The following is a 23,595-nucleotide window of genomic DNA, read 5'->3' on the forward strand; positions in this document are numbered from 1 at the left end:
GCATGAACTGCGTGTGTAGCTGCAGTACACAACCACAAAGCTCACAAAACATGAGTGAAAACCACAATAGTAAAATCGAACCGAACAACAAAAAAAAATCTAATCCGTAGCACTGTCAACAAGCCACTAGATGTCAAGCCACTTTGCTACCTTCCAAGGTCTGCTCATCCCTCCACAACGCCAGATAGGTCACCTACTTCCGGTCGTTTACGACGTTTCTTTCCTCCTTTCCGGTTTTCTGGCGCTTCGCCGTGTCGTGGTTCTCTCTGACCGTCCAGAGGCATATGGTAGCCGACAACGATACGGGCAGAAATTCATCGTCCACAATGACGGCGCGCTTCGTGCTGCCGCCGATCCAGGACAACCCCAATGGCTGGGGCCCCTGCGCCATTCCTCAGCAGTACCAGGACATGCCGTACCAGCCGTTCGCCAAGAGCGACCGACTGGGCAAGGCGAGTGGCATAGGCTTAGCGAGACATCGCTGCCGGCGTGCGTCAATTGCTGCCGGCGTTCGACGGCGCGATGCACTGGCGTGCCTTGTAGTGGGCTGATGGGGTTCGCGTACGTTTGCGCAGGTGGCCGACTGGACGGGAACCACATACCAGGACAGGAGAGCTGCCAGTGAGTCTTACTTCGTTTGATCGTGTGACATGTTCCAGTGTGACCATTGAGAGAGACTCCGTTGCTTCCAGTTCATGTTGGTGCTGTACTAGAACTGCGTGAGATCAGTGCGTTTTTGCCGTCCGCTTTTGTCCGGAGGACGAAATGGCACGCACCTGTTGTTTCCGAAGGCGGAGTTCGGTACTAGCCCTGGAATGCGGTTGGATCAGTGAGCGGGTGCTCGATTCTGACACGCCGGTGTTGCGCTGCTGTCGTACCGAAGCGAAAAAAAAAAAAACCGGTAGACTGCACGCTGTTCTGCTTCACTGTGATGACACGTTGGGTGCATGAGATATAAAGCGTACAAGACAAGTCCACGATTGTCCGGAAGAGATCCATTGCATGCTACGGAAGTAGATGACCTCTCGGTACAGAATTAAGAATGTTAGTAGTGTTGAGGTAGTGCTGTTTTCTCAATAATTCCATGGTCGAGACGTTAGCGGGATACTCACATGCTAAGTTTTGTTTAGTTTGTATGTCTGCCATCTTTTCCTTATCTTAGTTTAGGAGTCAAGCATACTGTTAAGGGACTAGGATATTTTCACTTTTGAGCGACATTTTTGTATGGCACAAGGGACCTGCTTTAGTTCGGAAAGGCTTTAGTTACGTATTCAAGCTTCAGCTCATGCTCATTGTGGCTGGTAGGCTCAGCTTCAGCCACACTTGCACACAACTCGTGTGGCATGTGTCAGGTGCAGGACGTATTTATGCCGATATTTTACAGTCTGCAGCTGGAGTAATATACAGTATTGTGCATCTTTATCGTGAACACTTCAAAAAATTTTCTCGCCTCAACCGCAGGCTCGTTTGCAATAAAACTGAGCACAGAGCTTGCGTATTGTGGTAACTTCTGTCTCGTAGCAAGTTTTACAACGATATTTAAGTCAGCCGCGGGTAATGCAACTCTGCAATCATCTGGGCTGAGATCGACGAACTGAAAGCTGCCAGCACCGGATTACCGCGAAGAGCGGCAGTGGCGCCAACAAAGGACTTGCGCAGCTTGTAATGCTGACCTCAGTGCTTTTCATAGAGTAGCATAGAGTAGCTTCCATTGTAGTTTCCGCACCCAGAGCTGTTACAGCACAGTGGTCTACACCTCATTGACGAAAGATTTAGTAGACTGTGGTTGCTCCCCCATCCAAGAAATTCAAAACACTGTGGCACCTTGTATAGTTGGATACAACTCAAGAACGAATTGGCAGATATTTCTCAAAGGAGGCCCTCCAGCCATTTGCGTTCACTGCTTTTCATCACACCGCAGTTAATCTGATTAAGGTGTGAGTATTCCCCATCTGCCACCCCCTGTGATGTCACGCTAGCAGGCCCAAAGGGATGGGTGAAGGGGGAAAGGGGGGAGAATTGGTCACCCTATTGGCTGGAGGGGGCTCCTTTGAGGCACATATGCTGCTTCTTTTTTGAGCTGTATTGACTATAGTTACAAAAGCTAAAAGTGCATGGTTGACAATGCAAATGGTGCGTTTCTTTTCATCGAAGGAAGCACTGGAGAGAGTGTAAATTGTGATAAAACATAACTAACACTTTTGAAAGGAAAAAAAAACACTGTGTAGTTAAAACAAGTCAGCAATATTTTACCGAGATGTCACGTAATGGTCACTGATAAGGGCGGGTTCCACTGCAAGATGGCCTTTTATGCGATTTTCAGTGTGAAATCAAAATTATAAATCCTCGTTTCCTTGGTATTGCAGTGCTCAATTCATAGAATATGCGGCACCATCTTTGATTTTTGCTGTAATCTCATGATATGTTTTAATTGGTGGTCGGTCCATTTCAAGGGGTTGTGAGGACAAATTGAAGAAGGTCTCAATCAATATCGATTAATTACCATGTAACGAAATATAAAATACAGGTATTGTTGCCGCTGGCTGTTTTAGGAAGTAAACTGCAGTGATACTGAGACTATTTTAGCGGGGATCCCCGAGGCCAGGCTGTGGCACCGTTCTTTCCCCGGTGATGATCACGAAATCTCTTTTGGCCTTGATGTGACGAGCTTGCATCTAGTGGTGAAAAGTTTTTTCACTTGCAGTTGTCTCGCCAGTAAATGCATCTTTTGCTTTGGGACAAGCATCAACATAGCCAGAGGGTGGCATAAAATCTTATACCCCTGTCACGCTACCAAATTTAATGTCATTAGGTTCGAATGACATTCGCTGTCGAATGAGTTCACGAAACTCATTCTAATTCGATGCGAACCGAATGTGTACTCTGGACACCGTACGTGCAGCATCAATGGCATATAAACTGAAGATAGCTGAAATAGTAAACAATGTAATAAAATCTAACAACCCCCTGCCCCTTAGTTTATTTAGATTACCAATGAAACAAACAAGAGCTGCAACTAACAATCTATTTAATTTACCACCTTGTTACAATATGTACGGCCGGAGACTCCTAGAATACAGTGGAGCCCATGTGTGGAATGAAATCCCGAGTGAAGTTAAAGAAAAAAATAACTTTTCAACATCTTTAAAACACTATTTAAATTCCATGGAAATGTAGGAATCAATTGTGTGTGTTAATCTTGAAGTTTTTTATTTTACACGGTCTGCGGTAGTATTGTGCTTGTGTTGTATTTGGACCCCTCACTAGCCGTAAAGGCTATGGGTCCAACCAACAGTTTGTGTACTGTTTCTGAGAATAAAGAAAGAATAAAGAAAGAAAGAAAAGAAAGAAAGAAACAAGCGACGCAAAAAAATTGTGTGCGCACTGTCAAAGTTAGAAATTGTATTTATTTAGTTCTGCTAAAAAATGGTAATTTTAGTGCGGGCCTGTTCACACTTGTACATGTCGTGGATAGCTTTTACTCTCGGTCCCAGCAGCAGCCGAGCGTGAAGCAGGGCCTTTCCCGCGACCGCCTATCATTAGGGGTTGCATGTTTCTTGCTGGTTGGCGTTCCATGTTCATTTTAGCTCAGACGGAAGTACTTAAATATGTCACTAAGCACTTTACCTTTCAGAAGTCGTTTCCACGCTCTGCGCGCCGCCGTGTCAGCCATTTTGTTCGCTTACATTTTTCGGATTTGTGGTTGACTTTGTACTTGGCTTGGCTTTTGATGGCAGAAGTGCCGCAGAATGGCCAGAAATAATATTTTAAGCTTATAATATTGCACAAAAATGTTCTCACCCACCTTTAAAACACTACACAACAATTTGTAACATATTTTATGTGCGCTGATGTGTTTGAATTGTACTATCTTTTTTTTTTTTCACTGATCGTCACTGCCATCCTTTTCGAATGACATTATTTTTTACCGTGTAGCACCGAAAGAGACCGAATGACATTCGATGCATCGAATGACATTCGATTGGAATGACATTAAATTTGCTAGTGTGGCAGGGGTATTACTTTGCTGACAACAAAACTGGTATGGAGTTGCTTTCAGCGACCCTTTTAGATGCTCACTTGTTAGCCTCTGAGTAAATGGACTAAAGCTGAAATTAAATTATCCATGGGACTCTGTGGACAGGTTATTATCCATGGGGTCCTCACCCGTTATCAGGCAGGAGCTTGCACCCTTTGTTACAATAATAGCATGCTGCTGTGCAGAAGTATACTGCCTGTTTATTTTACAGATACTGTTGTCTCAGTATGGGGCATTGCAGGAGGGGTTAATAAAAAATAAAGAAAATCACAGTACACAGATAGGCACTTGTTTGACAAACCACTCACTTGGTAGGTGAACAAGCCTCCAAGTTGATTCCACATCTCAGCGGTGTGCGGGAAAAAAAAAGCTTATTACAAGGAAAGACTAGAATGGTGTAATGTTCGTAGGATTGGTATGGCATGTAAAACGTGCAAAATGACTGATAACTGAAATGTGAGCAGCTAAAGAAACGGACTTGTGCACAATTTTGTGTAGCATGATAAGCCGGTCACACTTTCGTTGATGCTCTAGCGAAGTTAGTGATAGTACATGGTAATGATTTGAAGGGGAAAAGTTACGATCGTAACAGTCGAAAAATGAATCTTACCGCTTTGTTCTGTACCGACTCAAGTTTACCTTTATCATGCGCGAGGTGAGATGACCACACAGCTGACGGGTATTCAAGGAGAGTCCTGACCAGGGGTTTATAAGCTGTTAGTTTGCATTCTTTAGTTCTTCCTTTTAAACTCCTTCTTAGGTAGCCTATTTTTTGCTATGATATTGCACACATAGTGTCAATATGTTAGGTTAGAGGAAAATACTCTTAGGTTAGAGTTGTGTGTTGGTGCTTTCCTGATGGCTGTCCACCCTTTGTGTTGCAGACAAGTACTCATCGCAGTTTGGGTCAGGCACCCAGTACGCCTACTACCACGATGAGGACGAGAGCACCTTCCAGCTGGTTGACACGACACGCATGCACAAGCCCATGCACCAGCGGGGTCGCTTCCGCATGAACCAGGTGAGTGTCCCTGCAGGAGCAGAGCGGGGCTGCTAAAAATGGGCGGCGGTGAAAGCATCTGCTACAACAGGCCTAGTTGCGGGAACTGTCATGGGAGGGCAGTAGGTCCATGACAATGGCAGATTGCGCTAAGGTGTCTCAAAGAGGTCTCTACTGATTATTTGCGCCTGCTTTCACAGACAGAGCTGCGGCCAGCATTACAAGGGACTGGAACACAGTGAAGGGCTGTACTGACAGTGGGACTACGTAACACTCTGAGGGTGTAGCCGTTGAGCAAATGGGTGATGCATTAAAACAGTTGTATTGCGCATATGTAGGATACAAAGTAAGGTTGGGTCGACATGCACAAGCAGGTGTATTTAAGGTCATGGTTGCAACTCGCAGTTGGAACAAAGCTCAGTTTAAGTCAAATACTTGGATGTGCTGCGTTGTCTTTGAATCTGTGCACTGTCAGTGCGACAGATGTACCATCATCCAGTTTTTTTTCAAAGTTCTCCTGTCACGCACTGAAGGTAGATAGTGCAGAGGTGGAACTGAAAGCGTGCCTTTTAGCATTTTTTTTTACCATGGTTTCGCTTACATCAGTATGTATTGCAAGCCCGAAGGTGTTTTTTTAGTGCTCTACAGCATCTCAATAAAAGCGAAAGACTGCTTGTAAAATTTGAAAAATAGCTGGCCTGTGCTTGACTGTCCAGAGCCGCTATTGCTCTAGATCTAGGAGCTGTTTTCAGGCAACAGAGGGTTTGTCTTGTGTGGTGCTTGTTGTGCTTAGCATGCTGTCTCTTCCTCCGCAGCAACGCAACCTGCGGAGCCGTGAGCGGCAGAAGATGGTGCAGCAACAGCAGCTCCAGGTGCTCTCCAAGTCCGCCAAAGGCCGTGAACGGTCAGTGCGTCTCCCGCTCTCATCCTCTGTCCGTCACTAAGCAAGGGCCGTGACGGGGCAACTCATCTTGCTGCATATAGTCTAGCTGATAATAGGGGTACCACGAGGCTCTCGTGTGCTTGCGAGGACATGGTTGATTTTGGTTGCATGTCACTTTAGCACTGAGAGGCACCCTGCGATCGTCAGCACCTTCTTTCTAACGGGAATTATAAAGCTGTGTACGGGATGGCCCACAAAACGTAGCCCTATTTGATTGCCTTGTCAGGGCTACGACACTTGGGCAAAACTGCTGGCACAAAATTGCCAAAATGTGGCCAGCTCTGAGTTCAACAGGTCCCGAACCACTGGAGGCTGTTGGAAAGCAATGGGCAGGAGAGTGGGGACAGTTTCAGCTTCGAAACAGTGTTTGGGAATTGGGACACTGCTTGTTCTTTCAATCTTTGGTGTATGGCTGCAAGTCTCTTTGCTGCAGCATGTGTAGATATAGTCTTGCTGCTGTGGGAATTCACAAGCTTCATTCGCAGTATAAATACAGTGAAACCTCGTTATAGCGAGCTGGCAAAAAATCATAAAATAGTTTGAAATGGCTGATATTCGAATATAAAATTCCGCCAAAAACTTGCTCTGGAGAAGGTAAATTTAGTCAGCTAAAGAACGGGAAATGGGATAGCTCTCTTTTCTTCCTTAGTCTTAGCACCGTTTCGGAGCCACTTGCGGCAATTGCAGAGGCCGTAAAAAACCCAGCAGCAAACATGTTAGGTTTGCTTCGCTGCACAGCATGCAGCGGCGGCAGGTCAAATGCCAATTAGGGTGGCTTCCTCGCATTACAGCGGTGTCGCGTAAAAACTCGTATGACAAGACGAAAGCCAGAGGATGACTACTGGAAAGCTACAACTGACAGTATCGCTGGTTCCATATCCCTATCAACGGGTGTGAGAGGCAAAAACTGGTGCCGACTGTCTAGCTACCAGCTGTTCTCGCAGCTATACCTTCTGTGGCGCCATTGGCAAATGCGAAATAAAGCGCAAACTGTGCTGCAAACCCTTGCCACTCCACCACCAGTCACCCATGTAATGAGGCAAAGCCTGCCACACGAGCAGTCATAGCTTGGCGCTCAGTAGTTTGATTTATCTATTTTATGACAAGGCGCGTTCAATACCGTATTTGCACGAATGTAAGTCGACCCTTTTTTTGAAATTTAAAATTCCGAAGTGGGGGGGTCTACTTACAATCGAAACGAAACCTTGAACTGCCAATAAAAGCAAGAAAAACAATCTATCAGGGACGCTACTGCGATGTTCTTGTTTCCTCTACGGCTCCAAGCGTAGCATTCAGGTATTCCGCGGGCTTTTTGGCCACCGCTACTGCGCACACCGCTACCCACCGCGATGGTTCAGTGCTACTGAACAGGATACCCGGGTTAGAACCCGACCACGGCGGCAGGGTTTCGATGGAAGCGAAATGCAAAGGCGCCCGTGTGCTGTGCGATGTCAGTACAGCAGGTTAAAAATCCCTAGGTGGTCGAAATTATTCGGGAGCCCTTCACTACGGACCTCGTTCTTCCTTTCTTCTTTCACTCCCTCCTTTATCTCTTCCCTTACAACTGGGTTTGCGCCGATATTTGAGACGAATACTGCGCCACTTCCTTTCCCCCAAAACCAATTTCATTTCATTTCACTCGCGGGAAGGGCCGCTGTCCCGCTGTTCCAATCGCGGAGTCTGCGCCAGCGCCGGGGAGTGTCGCTAGCTGATGGAAGAGCCGCTATTTCAGTTGGTTGCGCAATACGTAACAGCGGCGCTTCTGGGGAATGCCGATGTTTGCTGGAAGAGCCGACGCCCCGACACCGATCACTCTTTGTTTGGTGGTGCTTGGAGTTGGCGTTTTTGACTCGACTGCCGGCCGCGTGCTTCGCCATGAGCTCTCCAGGTTCGAAAAGCATTCGACGCTCATTCACTGCAGCGTTCAAGAGGGAGGCCATCATTTACGCCGAAGAAACCAATAACTGCGCGGCGGGCCGCAAGTTCGACGTTTCTGAACGGTTGGTGCGGGAGTGGCGGAAGCAGCAAGACAAAATTTTCGATTGCGACTCCAAGTGAAGAGGTTTCCGCGGGCCGAAGTCGGGACGCTTTCTGGAGCTGGAGGTCAAGCTTGCAGCGTATGTCACCGAAATACGTGATCGGTCCCTTCCAGTGACATGCGAATTGATCACGCAACAAGCCCGGGTCTTTGCTGCGGAAGCTGGAATACTCCGAACAGACTTCAAAGCCAGCAGGGCTTGGGCTTCGAAATTTATGAAGAGGGCTGGCTTCTCTCTTTGGCGGTGTACTAGTGTATGCCAGAAGCTGCCTGCTGCTTACGAGGAGAAAGTTCTCGCCTTCCATAGGCACTACCTCAAGCTCCGGGACTCGCGGCGATACCTGCTCGGCCAAATTGGCAATGCGGACCAGACTCCTGTCTACTTCGACACAACGAGCAACACAACAGTGAGCGTGAGGGGAGCTTGCGAGGTTAAGCTTCTCACGACAGGAAATGAGGAACTTCGGTTCACTGTTACGCTACCATGCTTGGCAGATGGCACAAAGCTCCGACCGTACATCGTCTTCAAAAGGAAAACTATGCCAAAGGAAATGTTCCCGAAAGGTGTGATTGTGCGAGTGAACTAAAAAGGCTTTATGACGGATGACTTAGTTATTGATTGGAACTGTCGGGTGTGGCTTTTGAGGCCAGGGGCATCCCTCAAAAATCGCAATCCGAACCTCCTCGTGCTGGACTCATTTCGCGGCCACCTTAGCGCGAAAGTGAAGGTAGAGCTCCGAAAAGAAGATACAGATATGCTGGTGATTCCCTGCGGTCTGACGGGGCAGCTGCAGCCGCTAGACGTTGGCATTAACAAGCCATTCAAGGACTTGCTCCGGCATGAGTACGAGTGGCTGGCGGCAGAAGGGCGGGAACTTATGCCAACGGGGCGCGTGAAGAGAGCCTCCCTGGCGGCTGTGTGCAGGTGGGCGATTTCCGCTTGGGCGGCCGTTCCACGTGATGTCGTGGTGCGGTCATTTAGGAAGTGCGGGCTTTTCATGGAGGACGATGGGCTGTGGGATCGCAGCGGTGACGACGACGATGACAGCAGTACCACTGAAGATGACTCAAGTGAGGATGAATAGCCCATCTATGCAATAAATTTTCGTTTTTGAAGCGCTCCACCGGTGTTTTTTTTTTTTCGGACATGCGATTGGGGAGGCCGACATACATTCGCGTCAACTTTTTTTTTTTTGGGACATGCGATTTATGGGGATCGACTTACATTCGAGTCGACTTACAATCGTGTAAATACGGTATATGGAGTAAGAATTGAATGTTTGTGAAAACATTTAGAAGCAGTTCGATATAGTCAATAATTCGTAATATCTCTGTTCGTTGTAACGAGGTTTGACTGCAGAAACTCTCTCTAAGCCTGTCGTGTTCCACACAACACTACTCATGGTTGCGATTGGCAGGTTTTGTCCATCACCTGAGGCTTAAAAAATTAGTTATTCTGTTGCAGTTACAATTAGACAGGTACAAAATAAAATCCCTGTTTTTTTTTTAAACAGGCACCGCTAGCAGTATCCCATAAATTGTGAGAATTTCATTGGTAGCTTTTGTCCTATGTTATGCAGCCTACCCATGCACACAGTTGCCAGCCACTTTTTGAATTCTGTCAGGATTGCTCAGAAAATTCTTGAATTCAGAAAAATCAAATTCAGTTAAAAAGAACTTAATATTAACTTTGCGCCTAATCCCCTAATCCCAAAGTAGCGGGTCTTCTGAACATTCTCGCACTGCAGCACAGTCACACAACTTTGGCCAATAAGCGCTTGCTGTGCAAGATAACGTGTGTGGTAAAATGATGATGATGGCAGTGAATTTTTATGTCGCAAGGGCATCCGTGGCCAAAGGGCGCCATGGCACAAGATATTTTTGTTTGCTCAGGGTGGGGTCAAAGACCCATTTTCCAAGCATTTTACCCCCAATAAGCTGAGCACCAGGCCAGGGGAAGCTGTGTGATAAAATGTGCACTGCGAGTTGCAGAACAGGAGGTGCCTTTCTCATTGTTCCATTTTCTTCTGTGTGCTCTGTGGTGAACTTCCTGTGACCTCGCATCACAGTTTAATTGTGCATTGTCTCGTCTTCCTCCTCTGGTTGGACAGAGAACGGATGCAGCAGGTGCGCAAGTGGCAGAAGCAGATGCGCCAAAAGTTCGACAACAAGGGTGGCAGCCAGGTGCCTGTGAAGCACCGCGAGGCCTCAGTAGCGGTGCGTCCCAGCTGGAAGGTGCTGGAGGAGATGGACTTCCCGCGCCTCTTCAAGCTCTCCCTACCCGGCGTCGGGGAGGGCCGCGATGTCTACCAGTGCGGGGCAGTCGAGTTCTACGACAAGGCCTACAACCTGGTCACCTGCAAGAACGAACGGCCTCTGCAGCGCATCAACCGCATCTTCCACAAGGTCACCACCACCGACGACCCCATCATCCGGCAGGTGCGTCCAGCACTCATTTGTGGAAGAATGCTCCTTGCAGGGGCCGTCCCGTCTCAGGCTTTAAGGGGGGACACGGCTCTTTGGCACCGAAAATCGGCCCAAAAATCAGATTTTCAATCTTTTGGTTTGGTTTGGTTTGGTTTATAGGGGTTTAACGTCTCAAAGCAACTCAGGCTATGAGAGACGCCGTAGTGAAGGGCTCCGGAAATTTCGACCACCTTGGGTTCTTTAACGTGCACTGACATCGCACAGTACACGGGCCTCCAGAATTTCGCCTCCATCGAAATTCTACCGCCGCGGCCGGGATCGAACCCGCGTCTTCCGGGCCGGCAGCCGAGCGCCATAACCACTCAGCCACCGCGGCGGCTTTCAATCTTTTAATTTTCGTGTTCCACGCACCATTCCACATCTGTATGCAAATTTTCATCATTATACCCCACGTAATTAAGAAGTTATAGCGATTTAAAAATGCAGTACCACACCCACTGCCCTTTAAATTGTGGACAAACGACACCCAATTTCGATCGCCCGGCGCATCAAAACTACGCGCTCTACCGTGGCCATTTTGGTCTCGTTCGAAAGCATGGGCTTTCGGCTTATTTTTTCTTTCGAGCAGCAACCCTGTACATGCCGCCTTCGCCAAAAAGATGAAAGAAAAAATAAATAGCGGCGCGCGCTGCTATTGGCCGGTTTAGGCACGTGATCAAAATGGCGTCGTCTGGTTGGTTCCGGCAAGCTAGCCATGGAAAGTGGACGCCCGGTGACGCCAATTCGTCTTTCTGCCGACCACGCTAGTGCAACGCGAGAACCATGCCAGGAGGCACGAAGAAGTACCGCTCTGTGCACAAGTTCGGCCGAAAGCGTGCAAAAGGAAAAAAACGTGTTAATGACGCGACATTGTTGCATACTGTGTAACAAGCAAGCGCCAGTGGTACGGGATTGCGTGACGGTTACATTGCGGGCGGCGACGCTTCTCCGTCTCCGCTGGATAACGGCGGTGTTCTTCGTGCCGATTGTAGTCGCGTACGAATTGACATCGCGCCTGTCACTAACAGTGACATAACTCAAGCGAGTGCCCGTGAGCAGTCTACACTTGATCGACTGGAATCGACGCCGGCGACGGCACGAAAGACCGCGCTGTTTGCTGATGCAAGTGGTGCGTCATGCGCGGCGTGGCGTGCACAACAAGACGTTTCAACGGCACTTGAAAAATACACTGCAACTTGCTGCTACTCGAGCAGCCGCGGCAGCTATGGCACAGGCCACGCTGGCAGTGGCGAAGGTATATGACGACTTGTGTTTTGGGCACGGGGGAACATTGCCGTGTGTTACGACGGCACATGGGTGACGCGCGGGCACTCGTCACATATAGGCATCGGTGCCATAGTGGAACTCTTCACTGGTTATGTGCTCGATTATGTTGTGCTGTCAAACTTTTGTCTGGGCTGCGAAACTGGCCCAAAGCCGAACACTGACGGCTATGAGCTCTGGAGATCGCGCCACGAGTGCCAAAAAAACACCAACTGCAAGGCTGGCCAAATTGAGGTAGAGGCAGGCAAAATTCTTTTTGAGAGGTGTCTACAGTGCCACAACATGCGCTACACAATGATGTTATGCGATGGGGACAGTCACACGTTTAATGCCCTTCAAAATGCTAAAATCTATGGCTACATTGAAGTAGTCCAGGAGGATTGCAGAAACCACGTGCACAAGTGTATGGGAGCAGCTTTGCGCAACCTCTTGCAGAGGCACAAGGGTGCAGGAAAACAAAGTCTTGGTGGCAGAGGAGGCTCACAGCTGATCTAGTTGACATGCTAGCTATATATTATGGCTGAGCGTTAAGGTCAAATGTAGGTAATGTGGATGCCATGCAGCGAGCTGTGATGGCGACCTATTACCACATCACGTCTACTGATGACTGCCCCAATCACACTTTGTGTCCCACTGGCGAGCAGTCTTGGTGCCGCCACAACGCTGCAAAAGCAAAAGAGGAGCCTGAACCGAAGCATAAGTACAGTCTGCCAAGCGATGTGGCTGAAGCTCTTTTGCCCGTGTACAGTCGCTTATCAGAGAAGAGCCTGCTGCAGAGGTGCATTCGGTGGAAGACCCAGAATTCAAACGAGAGCTTCCACTCGATCATCTGGACCTTGATCCAAAAAGAGTGGCATTTGTCACTGTTTGCTGTGGAAGCAGCTACAACAGAAGCTGTGCTGCGCTTCAATGCCGGCTGCAAGCATACAGCAACAGCAATTCTGCAAGAATGCAACGCGAACGTGCCAGCAACTGTCTCCAGGAGAGCTGAAGAAAAGGACTTGCGCCGTAACACGCGTTCTGCGAAGAAGCGGGCGGCTTCGCTTGGCTTTGCTAAAGCGGAAAAAAAGAAGCACCGCAACAGCATGCACCCTGACTATGCTCCTGGTGCATTTTGAAAGCATGCGAAGGTCTTTGGGTTTTTCTTTCCTGATTAAATATGCTGTGAGGCTTGAGTGCTTCTCACAATCCCCCAATTTTGGTGGTGTTGCATTTTTGAAAGATTAATATCTCCTGTCCTGTTCTTGCTATTGCTATAATTGTTTGTTTTTTTTTTTTTGCTAGAAAGGGAACCTTGTGAGTCACATGACACCAAGGTAAATGCAATGACCACAAGAAAAAATTTACTGAGAAGGTTATCTGTCTTGGGCACCCAAATGGACCTTTCCTTTCAAAAGTTTCCTATTGCATAACTTAGGCTGAAATTGGCATAAGCCATTAATTCGTGCTTTAGTTCACTTTCCACTAGTTACTGATCATGTTGACGTATCAATCATTGACATAATTTGCATGTACATACTGTGAAATGTTTTTTCTCGTTTTCTCAAAACTGCAATTTTCAGGGTTCTTCAATTTTGGAGAAGCGATATCTCTTAAACTCTTTGTGCTATAGCTTTCATTCTTGTTCTGTTAGAAAGAAAAACTCTTGGACAGTGCATTAAGACTAAAATATGTTCACGGCAACATTTACAAAATTAATTATCAATCTTGGGTGCCAACTTGGGCTTTTTGTCACAAAAGTTTTACTAGGTGTAACTTTGGTTGAAATTCTTCTAGCACATTAATTCTTGTTTTGTTGCACTCTATGATCCTTCTAGATCACTCTGCCAGGTCTATTCTCATCATGCCATAGAGTATTTAGTAATTAGCTCACCTCCAAATGAGCAACATGAATTAGGTGAAATCTTGAAAACTATTTCATCTACAAGAAAACTAATCAGATATTTGAAATCAGCATGCAAAAATATACAAATGGTGCAAGTGTCAACCAGATCCACCCATAAATAAGGAAAAAAGTTCTAAGAGGGGGCTCTTTCAGGCCGAAAATTAGCGAAAATAGGTTTTTTCAATTTTGTCATAATCGGATTCACAGGGTCATTTTGCACCTGACGTCGAATATTTAGAAAGGAATAGCCAGTATTTGCTTAGTAATAGCCATTTAAATTTCCGAAGGCGCACGAGTTGCCTTTTAAATTGAGGTCAAATCATGCCTCGTCGTCGCTCGGTACCTATGCGCTCCCTCGATGCCGTTTTGGTCTCGTTCGAAAGCTCGCGCCTCCAGCTTTTTTTTTTTAATCGGTAAGCAACGCTGGGATTCTTCCGTTCGCAGACAAAATGACCGCAAAGAAAACGTGTGTGCTATGTTGTCATTGGTTAGAAAAGCCATGTGATCAAAATGGCGCTCTGTGATTGGGTAGGCCTCGGGTTAAGCTTGTCTGCTCCTGAAGCGCGGCACCATTTTGAGAGAGTCTGCCGCGCGGCGTGTGTGGATGAAGTATCACTCGTTTCATCGGTTCGGCACCCGGAAACGGAGAAAACGCAAAAGGTACAAGGAGCCTGGACTATCGCAGCCTCCGCGGAGCGAAGTTCAAAGTGCGGATGGCACGCTACCAACCACACCATGAACGACCATGAAGTGCGTCGCGGACCCGCGCCGTCAACAACGACACATCGCTTGTGCCGTCGCCAGCTCCGCTCCCTAGCAAAAACGAAGGAAACGCAGTTCGAAAATTGATGCAGCTTCAGTAGGGGGAAGGTCAAAATGTTACTGCAGAGCTGCCAACCGCATCGTGAACGGCCGTGAAAGCACGTCGCGGACTCGCGTCGTCAACAACGACGCATCGCCAGTGCTGTCGCCGGCTCTGCTCCCGGGCAAAAACGATGTGCAGTTCGAGTCTGCACCAGCCGCGTATGCATCGATGATGGAATTATGACCGATAGCGATGTGATCGAAACTAGGGCCCGTGAACGAGTGATACTTTATTTTGAATTCACGCTAGTGACAACGCGAAAGACTGAGCCTTTCGTCGCGTCTGTTTCTGAGGCTTCACCAAGAAGCGAAAGTTTTCTGTGGGCATCATTAAGATGGCAAAAAGGCAGCAGAGAGATGCAATGCATCCTGATTATGCCCCTGGTGCATTCCTATTAGTTTGAAGTTGTTCCTGTCGCATAAAGATGGCAGGAAATGTTTGTTGTCATTTTCTCAAAACGCCAATTTTGACAGATTAGCAATAGTACAGGGATGATATCTCTGGTTCTAGACGGTCTAGCTTCATAATTCTTTTTTTTTTTTTGTTGGAAAGATGAACTCACAGAGAGTGAAATAAGACTAAATCAAGATCAGTTGCCAATCAGCATAATTTTAAAACAATACATTTAGTCTGAGCCACCATATTGAATTTTTCCTAGTAAAGTTTACTGTGCTGTAACTTCTGTTCTAATGGGCCTAAAGCAACCATTTTTGTCTTATTGCACTCCATGGACCTTCAAGATAATGTCTATATGCTGAACTTCACCATGGCATTTACCGTTACAAAATTAAGTTACCTGCATGTTCGAAACGAAGATTGCACAATATTTTGAGAACAGCTTGTTTCACAGAAAAAATAAAAGCATATTTGAAATCAGCATATTGAAATAAATAAACTGGGTACGTTTCATGAATATCGATATATCAAGAAATAAGAAAAATATTTCTAAGAGTGGTGTTCCCCCTTAAATATTGTTCTGCTTGTTTTTTGCCATTTTCTCAAAGCTGTATTTTGTGTCAAGTTGGAAGTTTGCTCAAGGTGTATCTCGGCATTTAGAGCAGCTAGAGCTACAATTTTTTTTTTGCATTGTGCAGCTGGAAGCGTAAGGCATGCAACACTGGGAACAGATTTTTAATTTTCACCGTTCTAATTTTTTTATTTTCTTTTTTTTTTCACTCCAATGACCATGTTGCGAGCACCAAGTTCATTAGGCTGCTAAATCTATATCATTTGCTTAATTTGAAAACTGCTTGCCCCGCCGCGGTGGCTCAGTGGTTAGGGCGCTCGACTACTGATCCGGAGTTTCCGGGTTCGAACCCGACCGCGGCGGCTGCGTTTTTATGGAGGAAAAACGCTAAGGCGCCCGTGTGCTGTGCGATGGCAGTGCACGTTAAAGATCCCCAGGTGGTCAAAATTATTCCGGAGCCCTCCACTACGGACCTATTTGTTCCTCTCTTCTTTCACTCCCTCCTTTATCCCTTCCCTTACGGCGCGGTTCAGGTGTCCAACGATATATGAGACAGATACTGCGCCATTTCCTTTCCACCAAAAACCAATTATTATTATTATTATTATTGCGGCGTTGCATTCCTCAGACATTGTAGTATTCACCCACGTATTAAAATTTAATTTCTGATGGCCCATTTTTTCTATTGTTTGAGCAGACAATGGCATGATATATATTATTATCTCAGGAACTAATTGGTCTAGAAATAAACGAATTGCATATTTGAAATCAGCACAAAAAACTTAATAAGCCTGTACAGTTTCATCAAATTTCCCCCCTTAAGGGGGGACATGGGTCTTAGAGCTTCTTTTTTTATTTACAGACTGAATTTCCCCCCTTAAATTGAAGTCAAATTATGCCCCACACCCACTCGGTACCTACGCGCAGCCCCCAACGCTCTTCTGTCTTATTGGAAAGCTTGTGCCTTCAGCTTTTTTTTTAAGAGCGTTAGCTTTAACTCTTACTCATCACGTTTCGAGATTTCGTGAGGTCTGCTACCACCCTGAGATCACAGCACCATCTGTGGCAGCAACCACTCATCACGTTTTGAGATTTCGTGGGCCCTGCTACCACCCTGAGATCTGTGGCAGCGACTGGAAAACAGCACATCTCGCATTGAGGCTTTTAGCGCCATTTACAATAGCATTGTAGAAACAACCACCTGCCAATGATGACGTCACGGTCCAATATGGTGTATAGAGGTGGAACTATGTGAGTATGGTGTCAGGGGATGAAATAGTGGCATAGTTTCGGTTTCTCGAATCCAAGGTAGCGGCCATTAAAGTTGGTAGCGGTCCCGTTACGAGACCACTATATATGTATACATTCGTTCCGCTATGTATACTCCGACAACAAGGGGCACCCATCCGGGGACAGTTGGGTACCGAATTTTGTAAGCAAATAAAACCATATGGTTTGGGGTATAGGAGGAATAAAACCTCAATTACATAATATGTAAACATTGTATACATGCAATTACTAATTGAAGCGTTACCATACTGCACTGCAAGCCGAATTCCAGGCCCACCATGACCCCCCAAACGAAGTAAATTCTGTTTGGGTCATATCTTGATGGGGTAGGTAGGTAGGTAAACTCTTTTATTGCGCCCAAAAACAGGGGACCAGTAAAAGGACCGGTTGCGCTGACTTAGAGGAGGTCGGCGGGGATCCTTTGGGATGCCGCGGCCTCCACCGCGCGCTGGATAAGCCAGCGTTGGTCTGCTGGCTTGGAAGTACACAGGAGAGACTCCCACGTCTCTGGGGTGTTTGCGTTGTCTCTGTTGTAATGTGGACAAGTCCACACCATGTGTATGAGTGTGGCCGGAGTTGAGCAGTGTTTACACATGGGGGCTATCTGTTCCGGAAAGATCCTGCTGTATAAGAGGGGGTGTGGGAAGCTGCCAGTTTGTAGTTTGCGCCATTGGACGGCCTCGCGCCTTGTTAGATCGCGGTGTGCGGGAGGATATGTGCACCTTTGGAGTCTGTAGTGCTGGAGTATGTCCGTGTAAGTGGTGAGTAGAGATAGTGAAGCGCGTGGGATATTAGTGTCAGCGGAAGCAGGGTGGCTGATCATACTCTCGGCTCGGCAGCTGAGATCTCGAGCGAGAGTGTGTGCCTGGGCGTTTCCGCTGAGCGACTCGTGGGCTGGAGCCCAAAGAAGTAAGCGAGATGTGGAAGAGGGTTGTTGCATTTGGGTTGTAAGCCCCAAGGGTAGCGTTGGCCTGGCGGCCTGGGGCAAAGCTGGAAACATCCGAAGGTCCCGGCAAAGGATGACTCGACTGGCAACAGAACAACTTGTTTATTCTGGCATCGCAAAAGAGCAGCCGGTCAGGGCGACCACGTTACTCGAAGGAAGGAATCGAAGTCTCTCTCGCGTCCGGCGCAGCTGTCTTTTTTTATACCCTCGGAGTCGAGGGCAAGAGGGAACGGCTTGGGAAGAGTCATCCGATACGGCGACGCTTGAACATGTTCAGGCGTGACGGGCGCGTCCGCCAGGCCGGCGCCGGTCAGACCTCCTCGCCTCCCAGTTGAGGAGCTCCTCTCCCCGGCTGCCGCGCTTTGACAAGCGTGGGCAAAACAAGCACACACACACACACGCACGCACGACGACACGTGGCACTGAAACATGCCTGGACGCGCTTGGCGGGAGGCGTCGCGGCGGCGATGAACGAAGCCGCGGCGTCCGTTGCATCCGCGCCGGCTATACCGCGCGTCGTAGGTAGGCGAGACGTAACAGACCGCCCCGCCGGGAGAAGGAGATCCCGATGGTCAGGGGACTGCATCCGCTGTCCAGAGGGATGTCGCTCGATGATGCTCGTAATCGAAACCGATCGTCCCTCGACGTTGCTTGAGCGCAGCGCACAGAGAAGGCCTCGTTCTCGGGTTCAGGATCACATAGGACACTGTAAAGTCACTTCGGGAGAGTTGCCATTTTTGTGCTCGTTCCCAGCAAGCGTTAGAACTACGCCGAAACGCAACCGCTCAGTCAGCAAGCACGAGACAACCCTCACTAAGCTCTGCCAGGCTCTTTCCCCTTTTATACTACTGCCTAGTTCCTTACAGTAGTCAAGCAGCACTCAGAACGCGTCCACAAATTGGAAAATTGCACTAGAAAGCACATAATCACTTTGAAACACTAAACAAAAGCAATATGTTAAAAATCCTGCCTCAGGAAGAAAACATCAGTAACCAACAACTTTGAGGCGGATTCCTACGTTAGGGGCTTCGACTTAAGCCATCGGCGTTACCGTTGAGACTCCCCTTTTTGTAACGCACCTCAAAGGAATATTGTTGCAAAGCGAGGCTCCAGCGCAGGAGGCGGCCATTTTTGGGAGAGATGTTCTGCAGCCATTGGAGAGGGCAGTGATCCGTCTCAATGATAAACCTCGAGCCGGCTAGGTAGCATGACAATTTCTGAACGGCCCACACGAGACACGCACACTCTTTCTCGGTGGCGCTGTACGCCTGCTCACGACAGGTCAGCTTACGACTAGCATACAGGACGGGGTGTTCCACTTCTCCATTGTCCCTTTGGCACAGTACAACGCCCATGCCTCGCTCACTAGCATCGCACTGAACAACGAACCCTTTGGTATAGTCTGGCGATCGTAGCACAGGCTGGCTTGTTAGGGCGCTCTTTAGGGCGCTAAAAGCTCTCTCCTTTGTCTCGCTCCAGACGACTGTTTGGGGCTCTGTTTTTCTTAGAGCATCCGTCAGGGGAGCCGCGATATCGGAGTACCTGGGGATGTACCTCTGATAGTAGCCGGCGACACCCAAGAACGACCGAATATCGGTCTTCGTGCGCGGTTGCGGGAAGTCTCGCACAGCGGCCACCTTTATTTCAGAGGGGCGGCGACGACCCTGTCCAATCACGTGACCGAGGTAGACAACCTCTGCCTGTGCTAATTGGCACTTGGGAGCCTTGACTGTCAAGCCCGCTTCGCGCAGGCGGGTTAGCACTGCCCGCAAGTGTGCCATATGCTCAGACCAGGATGCGGAGAATATCGCTACGTCGTCTAAATACGGTAAAGCAAATTCTTCCTGTCCCCGCAACACTTTGTCCATGAGGCTTGAAAAGCAGTATGGCGCGTTCTTCAAACCAAAACTCAAAACTTTAGGACGGAATGTTCCCATTGGTGAAATGAACGCCGCATACCTACTAGCCTCTTCTGTAAGTGGAACCTGCCAATAACCCCTGACAAGATCTAGGGTGGAAATAAACTGAGCGCTACTAACTTTCTCAAGGCGCTCCTCGATGTTAGGGATCGGATAAATTTGATCCTTAGTAATGGAATTAAGCCTGCGGTAGTCGACGCAAGGACGAGGTTCCTTGCCCGGTACCTCAACTAAAATCAAAGGGGAGGTATAATCACTCTCACCCGCCTCAATAACACCGAGCTGTAGCATTTTCTTTACCTCAGCCTCCATAATATCGCGCTGGCGGGGTGACACCCGGTACGCCTTGGATCGTACTGGCTCTGGGGAGGTAAGTTCTATATTATGAGTAAGGACAGAAGTCCTACCAGGCCTCTCAGAGAACTGACCTTGAAACTCTTGTAAGAGTTGGTGTAGTTCGGTTTTCTGCTCAGGCGACAGCGGTGCTTTACTGAGTAAGTCACTAATGACCTGATCAGTGTCTTCCCTGTTCGTCACTGAGCTTAGTCCCGGAAGCTCGACCGGAAGCTCTTCTAACTTTCCCTTGTCGGGCATTTCCTCTCCAGTACCTGGTGCCTTCAACGCTACAGGCTCAATTTTATCCAGTTCGGACGTGCTCTGGATATCAGCTTGCTGCGCCTCCGACCCTTTTTCATTGTTTGACAACGTCGGCCCCTCAACTACCGCCTTTGCAGCGAGCTCCCGAACTCCTGATCCGGTTAAGGCCTGAACGCTAGCCTCACCAAACAAAAGACCCTTCTCGCGCAGGAGGTGATCGGACCGGTTCGAAAATAGGTACGGGTACTGGGGGGGCAGCATAGATGACACTGCTGCCTCCGTCTCAATTGCTCCGAAAGGTCCTTCAATGAGCACTTTTGCTACGGGCAGACACACGCTGTGAGCTTCCACGGCTTGCTTGATCCATGCGCACTCGCCCGTGAACATATCAGGTTCTACGTAAGAGGGGTGAACTACATCCATTGTAGCTGCGGAATCACGAAGCACTCGGCACTCTTTCCCGTTCACGAGGAAGTCTCGCATGTAAGGCTCGAGAAGCTTCATGTTCTCGTCAGTGCTGCATAATGACAAAAAAACGACTTTTGTTTTTGTTTCTGGACACTGCGCCGAAAAGTGACCCGGCTTCTGGCACGTATAACACACGCGCGCTTGCCTCGCCTCGAACCGCTTTCTGCGTTCGGCTTCGGCTGCCGCCGTCTCCTTACGTTCGGTCGGACTGCTTTCACTCGCATCCGCACTACGCGTGTCCCCCCTTGCTCTCATGGGTGTGAACTTCGGCCTCTCAGACTTGGAACCAAATTCACCCTTTTGACCGTCCTTAGCTCCGCGAGCCCGACGCGTCACAAACTCCTCGGCTAGCTCGGCGGCTTTAGCCACTGTACTAACGTCTGGCCTATCCAAGACCCAGTACCGCACGTTCTCAGGTAACCGACTATAAAACTGTTCCAGCCCGAAACACTGCAGAATTTTCTCGTGGTCACCAAACGCTTTCTCTTCTTTGAGCCACTCCTGCATGTTTGACATAAGCCTGTAGGCAAACTCTGTATATGACTCATTTCTGCCTTTTTCATTTTCCCGAAACTTCCGACGGAACGCCTCCGCTGACAGCCTGTACTTTTTTAGCAGACTCGATTTCACTTGGTCGAAATCCTCTGCCTCCTCTCTCTTCAAGCGAGCGACTACGTCGGCCGCCTCGCCGGGTAACAAAGTGAGCAAGCGCTGTGGCCACGTTTCCCGAGAGAACCCCTGCTTCTCGCACGTTCGCTCAAAGTTAACCAGGAACAAACCAATGTCCTCTCCAAGCTTAAACGGCCGCATCAGGTCAGTCATTTTGAACGATACCCGTTCTCCTGCACCGTGTGCCTGACTTCCATTACGAGCGCGTTCCATCTCTACCTCGAGACGCTTCATTTCTAAAGCGTGGTCGCGCTCTTCTTTCTCTTTTTGCTCTTTACGTTCGCGCTCCTCTTTCTCTTTTTGTTCTTTCCGTTCGCGCTCCTCTTTCTCTTTTTGTTCTTTACGTTCGCGCTCGTCTTTCTCTTTTTGTTCTTTACGTTCGCGCTCCTCTTTCTCTTTTTGTTCTTTACGTTCGCGCTCCTCTTTCTCTTTTTGTTCCCTCTCCTCAATGGTCTCAAGGCATTCCGACAGCTCGTCATCCTCAGCCTCCAACTCAAGAATCGCCCTTAGCAGTTCTGGTTTTCTGAGTTTGTCTGAGACATCAAGACCCAACTCTCTTGCAAGCTCCAGCAATTTCGGTTTGCGCAACGACTTCAAATCCATGGCTGCTCCGAATGCTGCTTTCTCTACTGCCTACTATTGTCTTGCCGCAAACTAACCCGGCAGCAACGACAACCACAATTACCAGCTCTGTTTCTGACACTAACAAAAGCCTGGCAAAACTCAGAAGAAGAAAGTCCCGCACTCACCAAACCTCGCAGCCACGAATTCAGCGCAGTCGTTCCGCTGCAGGCAACCAGTCATCACACAGGGCTCGTTGCACTGCTCCCGGATGGTCGTTGTGCTGCTCAGCATACAGTTGACCGCATATCTTCGCTGCTGGCCTCCGTTGTCGGGATCTCACCGCTGGCAACCAGTTGTTGCATTTGGGTTGTAAGCCCCAAGGGTAGCGTTGGCCTGGCGGCCTGGGGCAAAGCTGGAAACATCCGAAGGTCCCGGCAAAGGATGACTCGACTGGCAACAGAACAACTTGTTTATTCTGGCATCGCAAAAGAGCAGCCGGTCAGGGCGACCACGTTACTCGAAGGAAGGAATCGAAGTCTCTCTCGCGTCCGGCGCAGCTGTCTTTTTTTATACCCTCGGAGTCGAGGGCAAGAGGGAACGGCTTGGGAAGAGTCATCCGATACGGCGACGCTTGAACATGTTCAGGCGTGACGGGCGCGTCCGCCAGGCCGGCGCCGGTCAGACCTCCTCGCCTCCCAGTTGAGGAGCTCCTCTCCCCGGCTGCCGCGCTTTGACAAGCGTGGGCAAAACAAGCACACACACACACACGCACGCACGACGACACGTGGCACTGAAACATGCCTGGACGCGCTTGGCGGGAGGCGTCGCGGCGGCGATGAACGAAGCCGCGGCGTCCGTTGCATCCGCGCCGGCTATACCGCGCGTCGTAGGTAGGCGAGACGTAACAGGGTGCTGTAGAACGTAGAATGTGTAACGCCTGGCAAGAGATACGGCCAGCATCGTAATTGCGAATAGCCTGTTGAGAGTCACTGATGACGACTTTGGTATTAGGGTCGGCTAGCGCGAGCGCAATGGCAACCTCCTCAGCTGCGGTGACTGTTTCTGCATTGCGAATGCTGCAGGCTGTGTACCAGCTGCGGGGTGTAACTCGACAACGGTTACACGTGTGTTGTAATTTCTCTGATAGATGTCGCTAGGCGTCGATCGCTCCACTAGGTGGAAAAGTTATTTTACTCTTCCGAACCGCTGAGGGTTTTCTTCACTGTCCCCGCTGGATTCGGAAAGACTTTCGTTTTACTCATGGCCGATAAAGCTAACGCTCGTTACTTCAACGTCTTCCAGTCTGTGGCGGCCTTTTTATTTTTAAATCTGTAAGCAACGCGATGGTTCTTTCATTCACATACAAAACGACCACAAAGAGAACATGCGCTGTGCATTTTCATTGGTGAGAAAAGCCAGGTGACCAAAATAGTGCTCTGTGATTGGTTAGGCTTCTGATTATGCTATCTGTCCAAGGAGCATGGCGCCATTTTGAGAGTCTGCTATGCGACGTTTGCATTGCCTGGAAGGTGGACGAAGTATCTCTCGCTACGTCGGTTCGGTGCCTGGAAACGGAAGAAAAAACAACACACCAGGAACCTCTGCAGGGTGAAGGTCAAAGTACGGTTGGCGCGTGGCCACCGTCTGACGTTCGC

At 48.7% G+C, this 23,595-nt stretch overlaps 1 protein-coding gene across 1 annotated transcript in view; it reads left to right on the forward strand.

Annotated features, from left to right (window-relative positions):
• Positions 1–256: 256 nt before the first annotated feature.
• The window catches only part of eIF3d1 (eukaryotic translation initiation factor 3 subunit d1), a 54,934-nt gene continuing 31,595 nt past the window's right edge, over positions 257–23,595 (forward strand). The window contains exons 1-5 of the mRNA XM_077635216.1: positions 257–452; positions 576–621; positions 4,924–5,060; positions 5,855–5,943; positions 10,132–10,459. Coding sequence (XP_077491342.1) covers positions 285–452; positions 576–621; positions 4,924–5,060; positions 5,855–5,943; positions 10,132–10,459 — 768 coding nt within the window. The 5' untranslated portion in view covers positions 257–284. The remainder of the gene's footprint in view (positions 453–575; positions 622–4,923; positions 5,061–5,854; positions 5,944–10,131; positions 10,460–23,595) is intronic.

This window comes from Amblyomma americanum, chromosome 8 (assembly GCF_052857255.1).
Source record: "Amblyomma americanum isolate KBUSLIRL-KWMA chromosome 8, ASM5285725v1, whole genome shotgun sequence".
Classification (NCBI taxonomy): domain Eukaryota; kingdom Metazoa; phylum Arthropoda; class Arachnida; order Ixodida; family Ixodidae; genus Amblyomma; species Amblyomma americanum.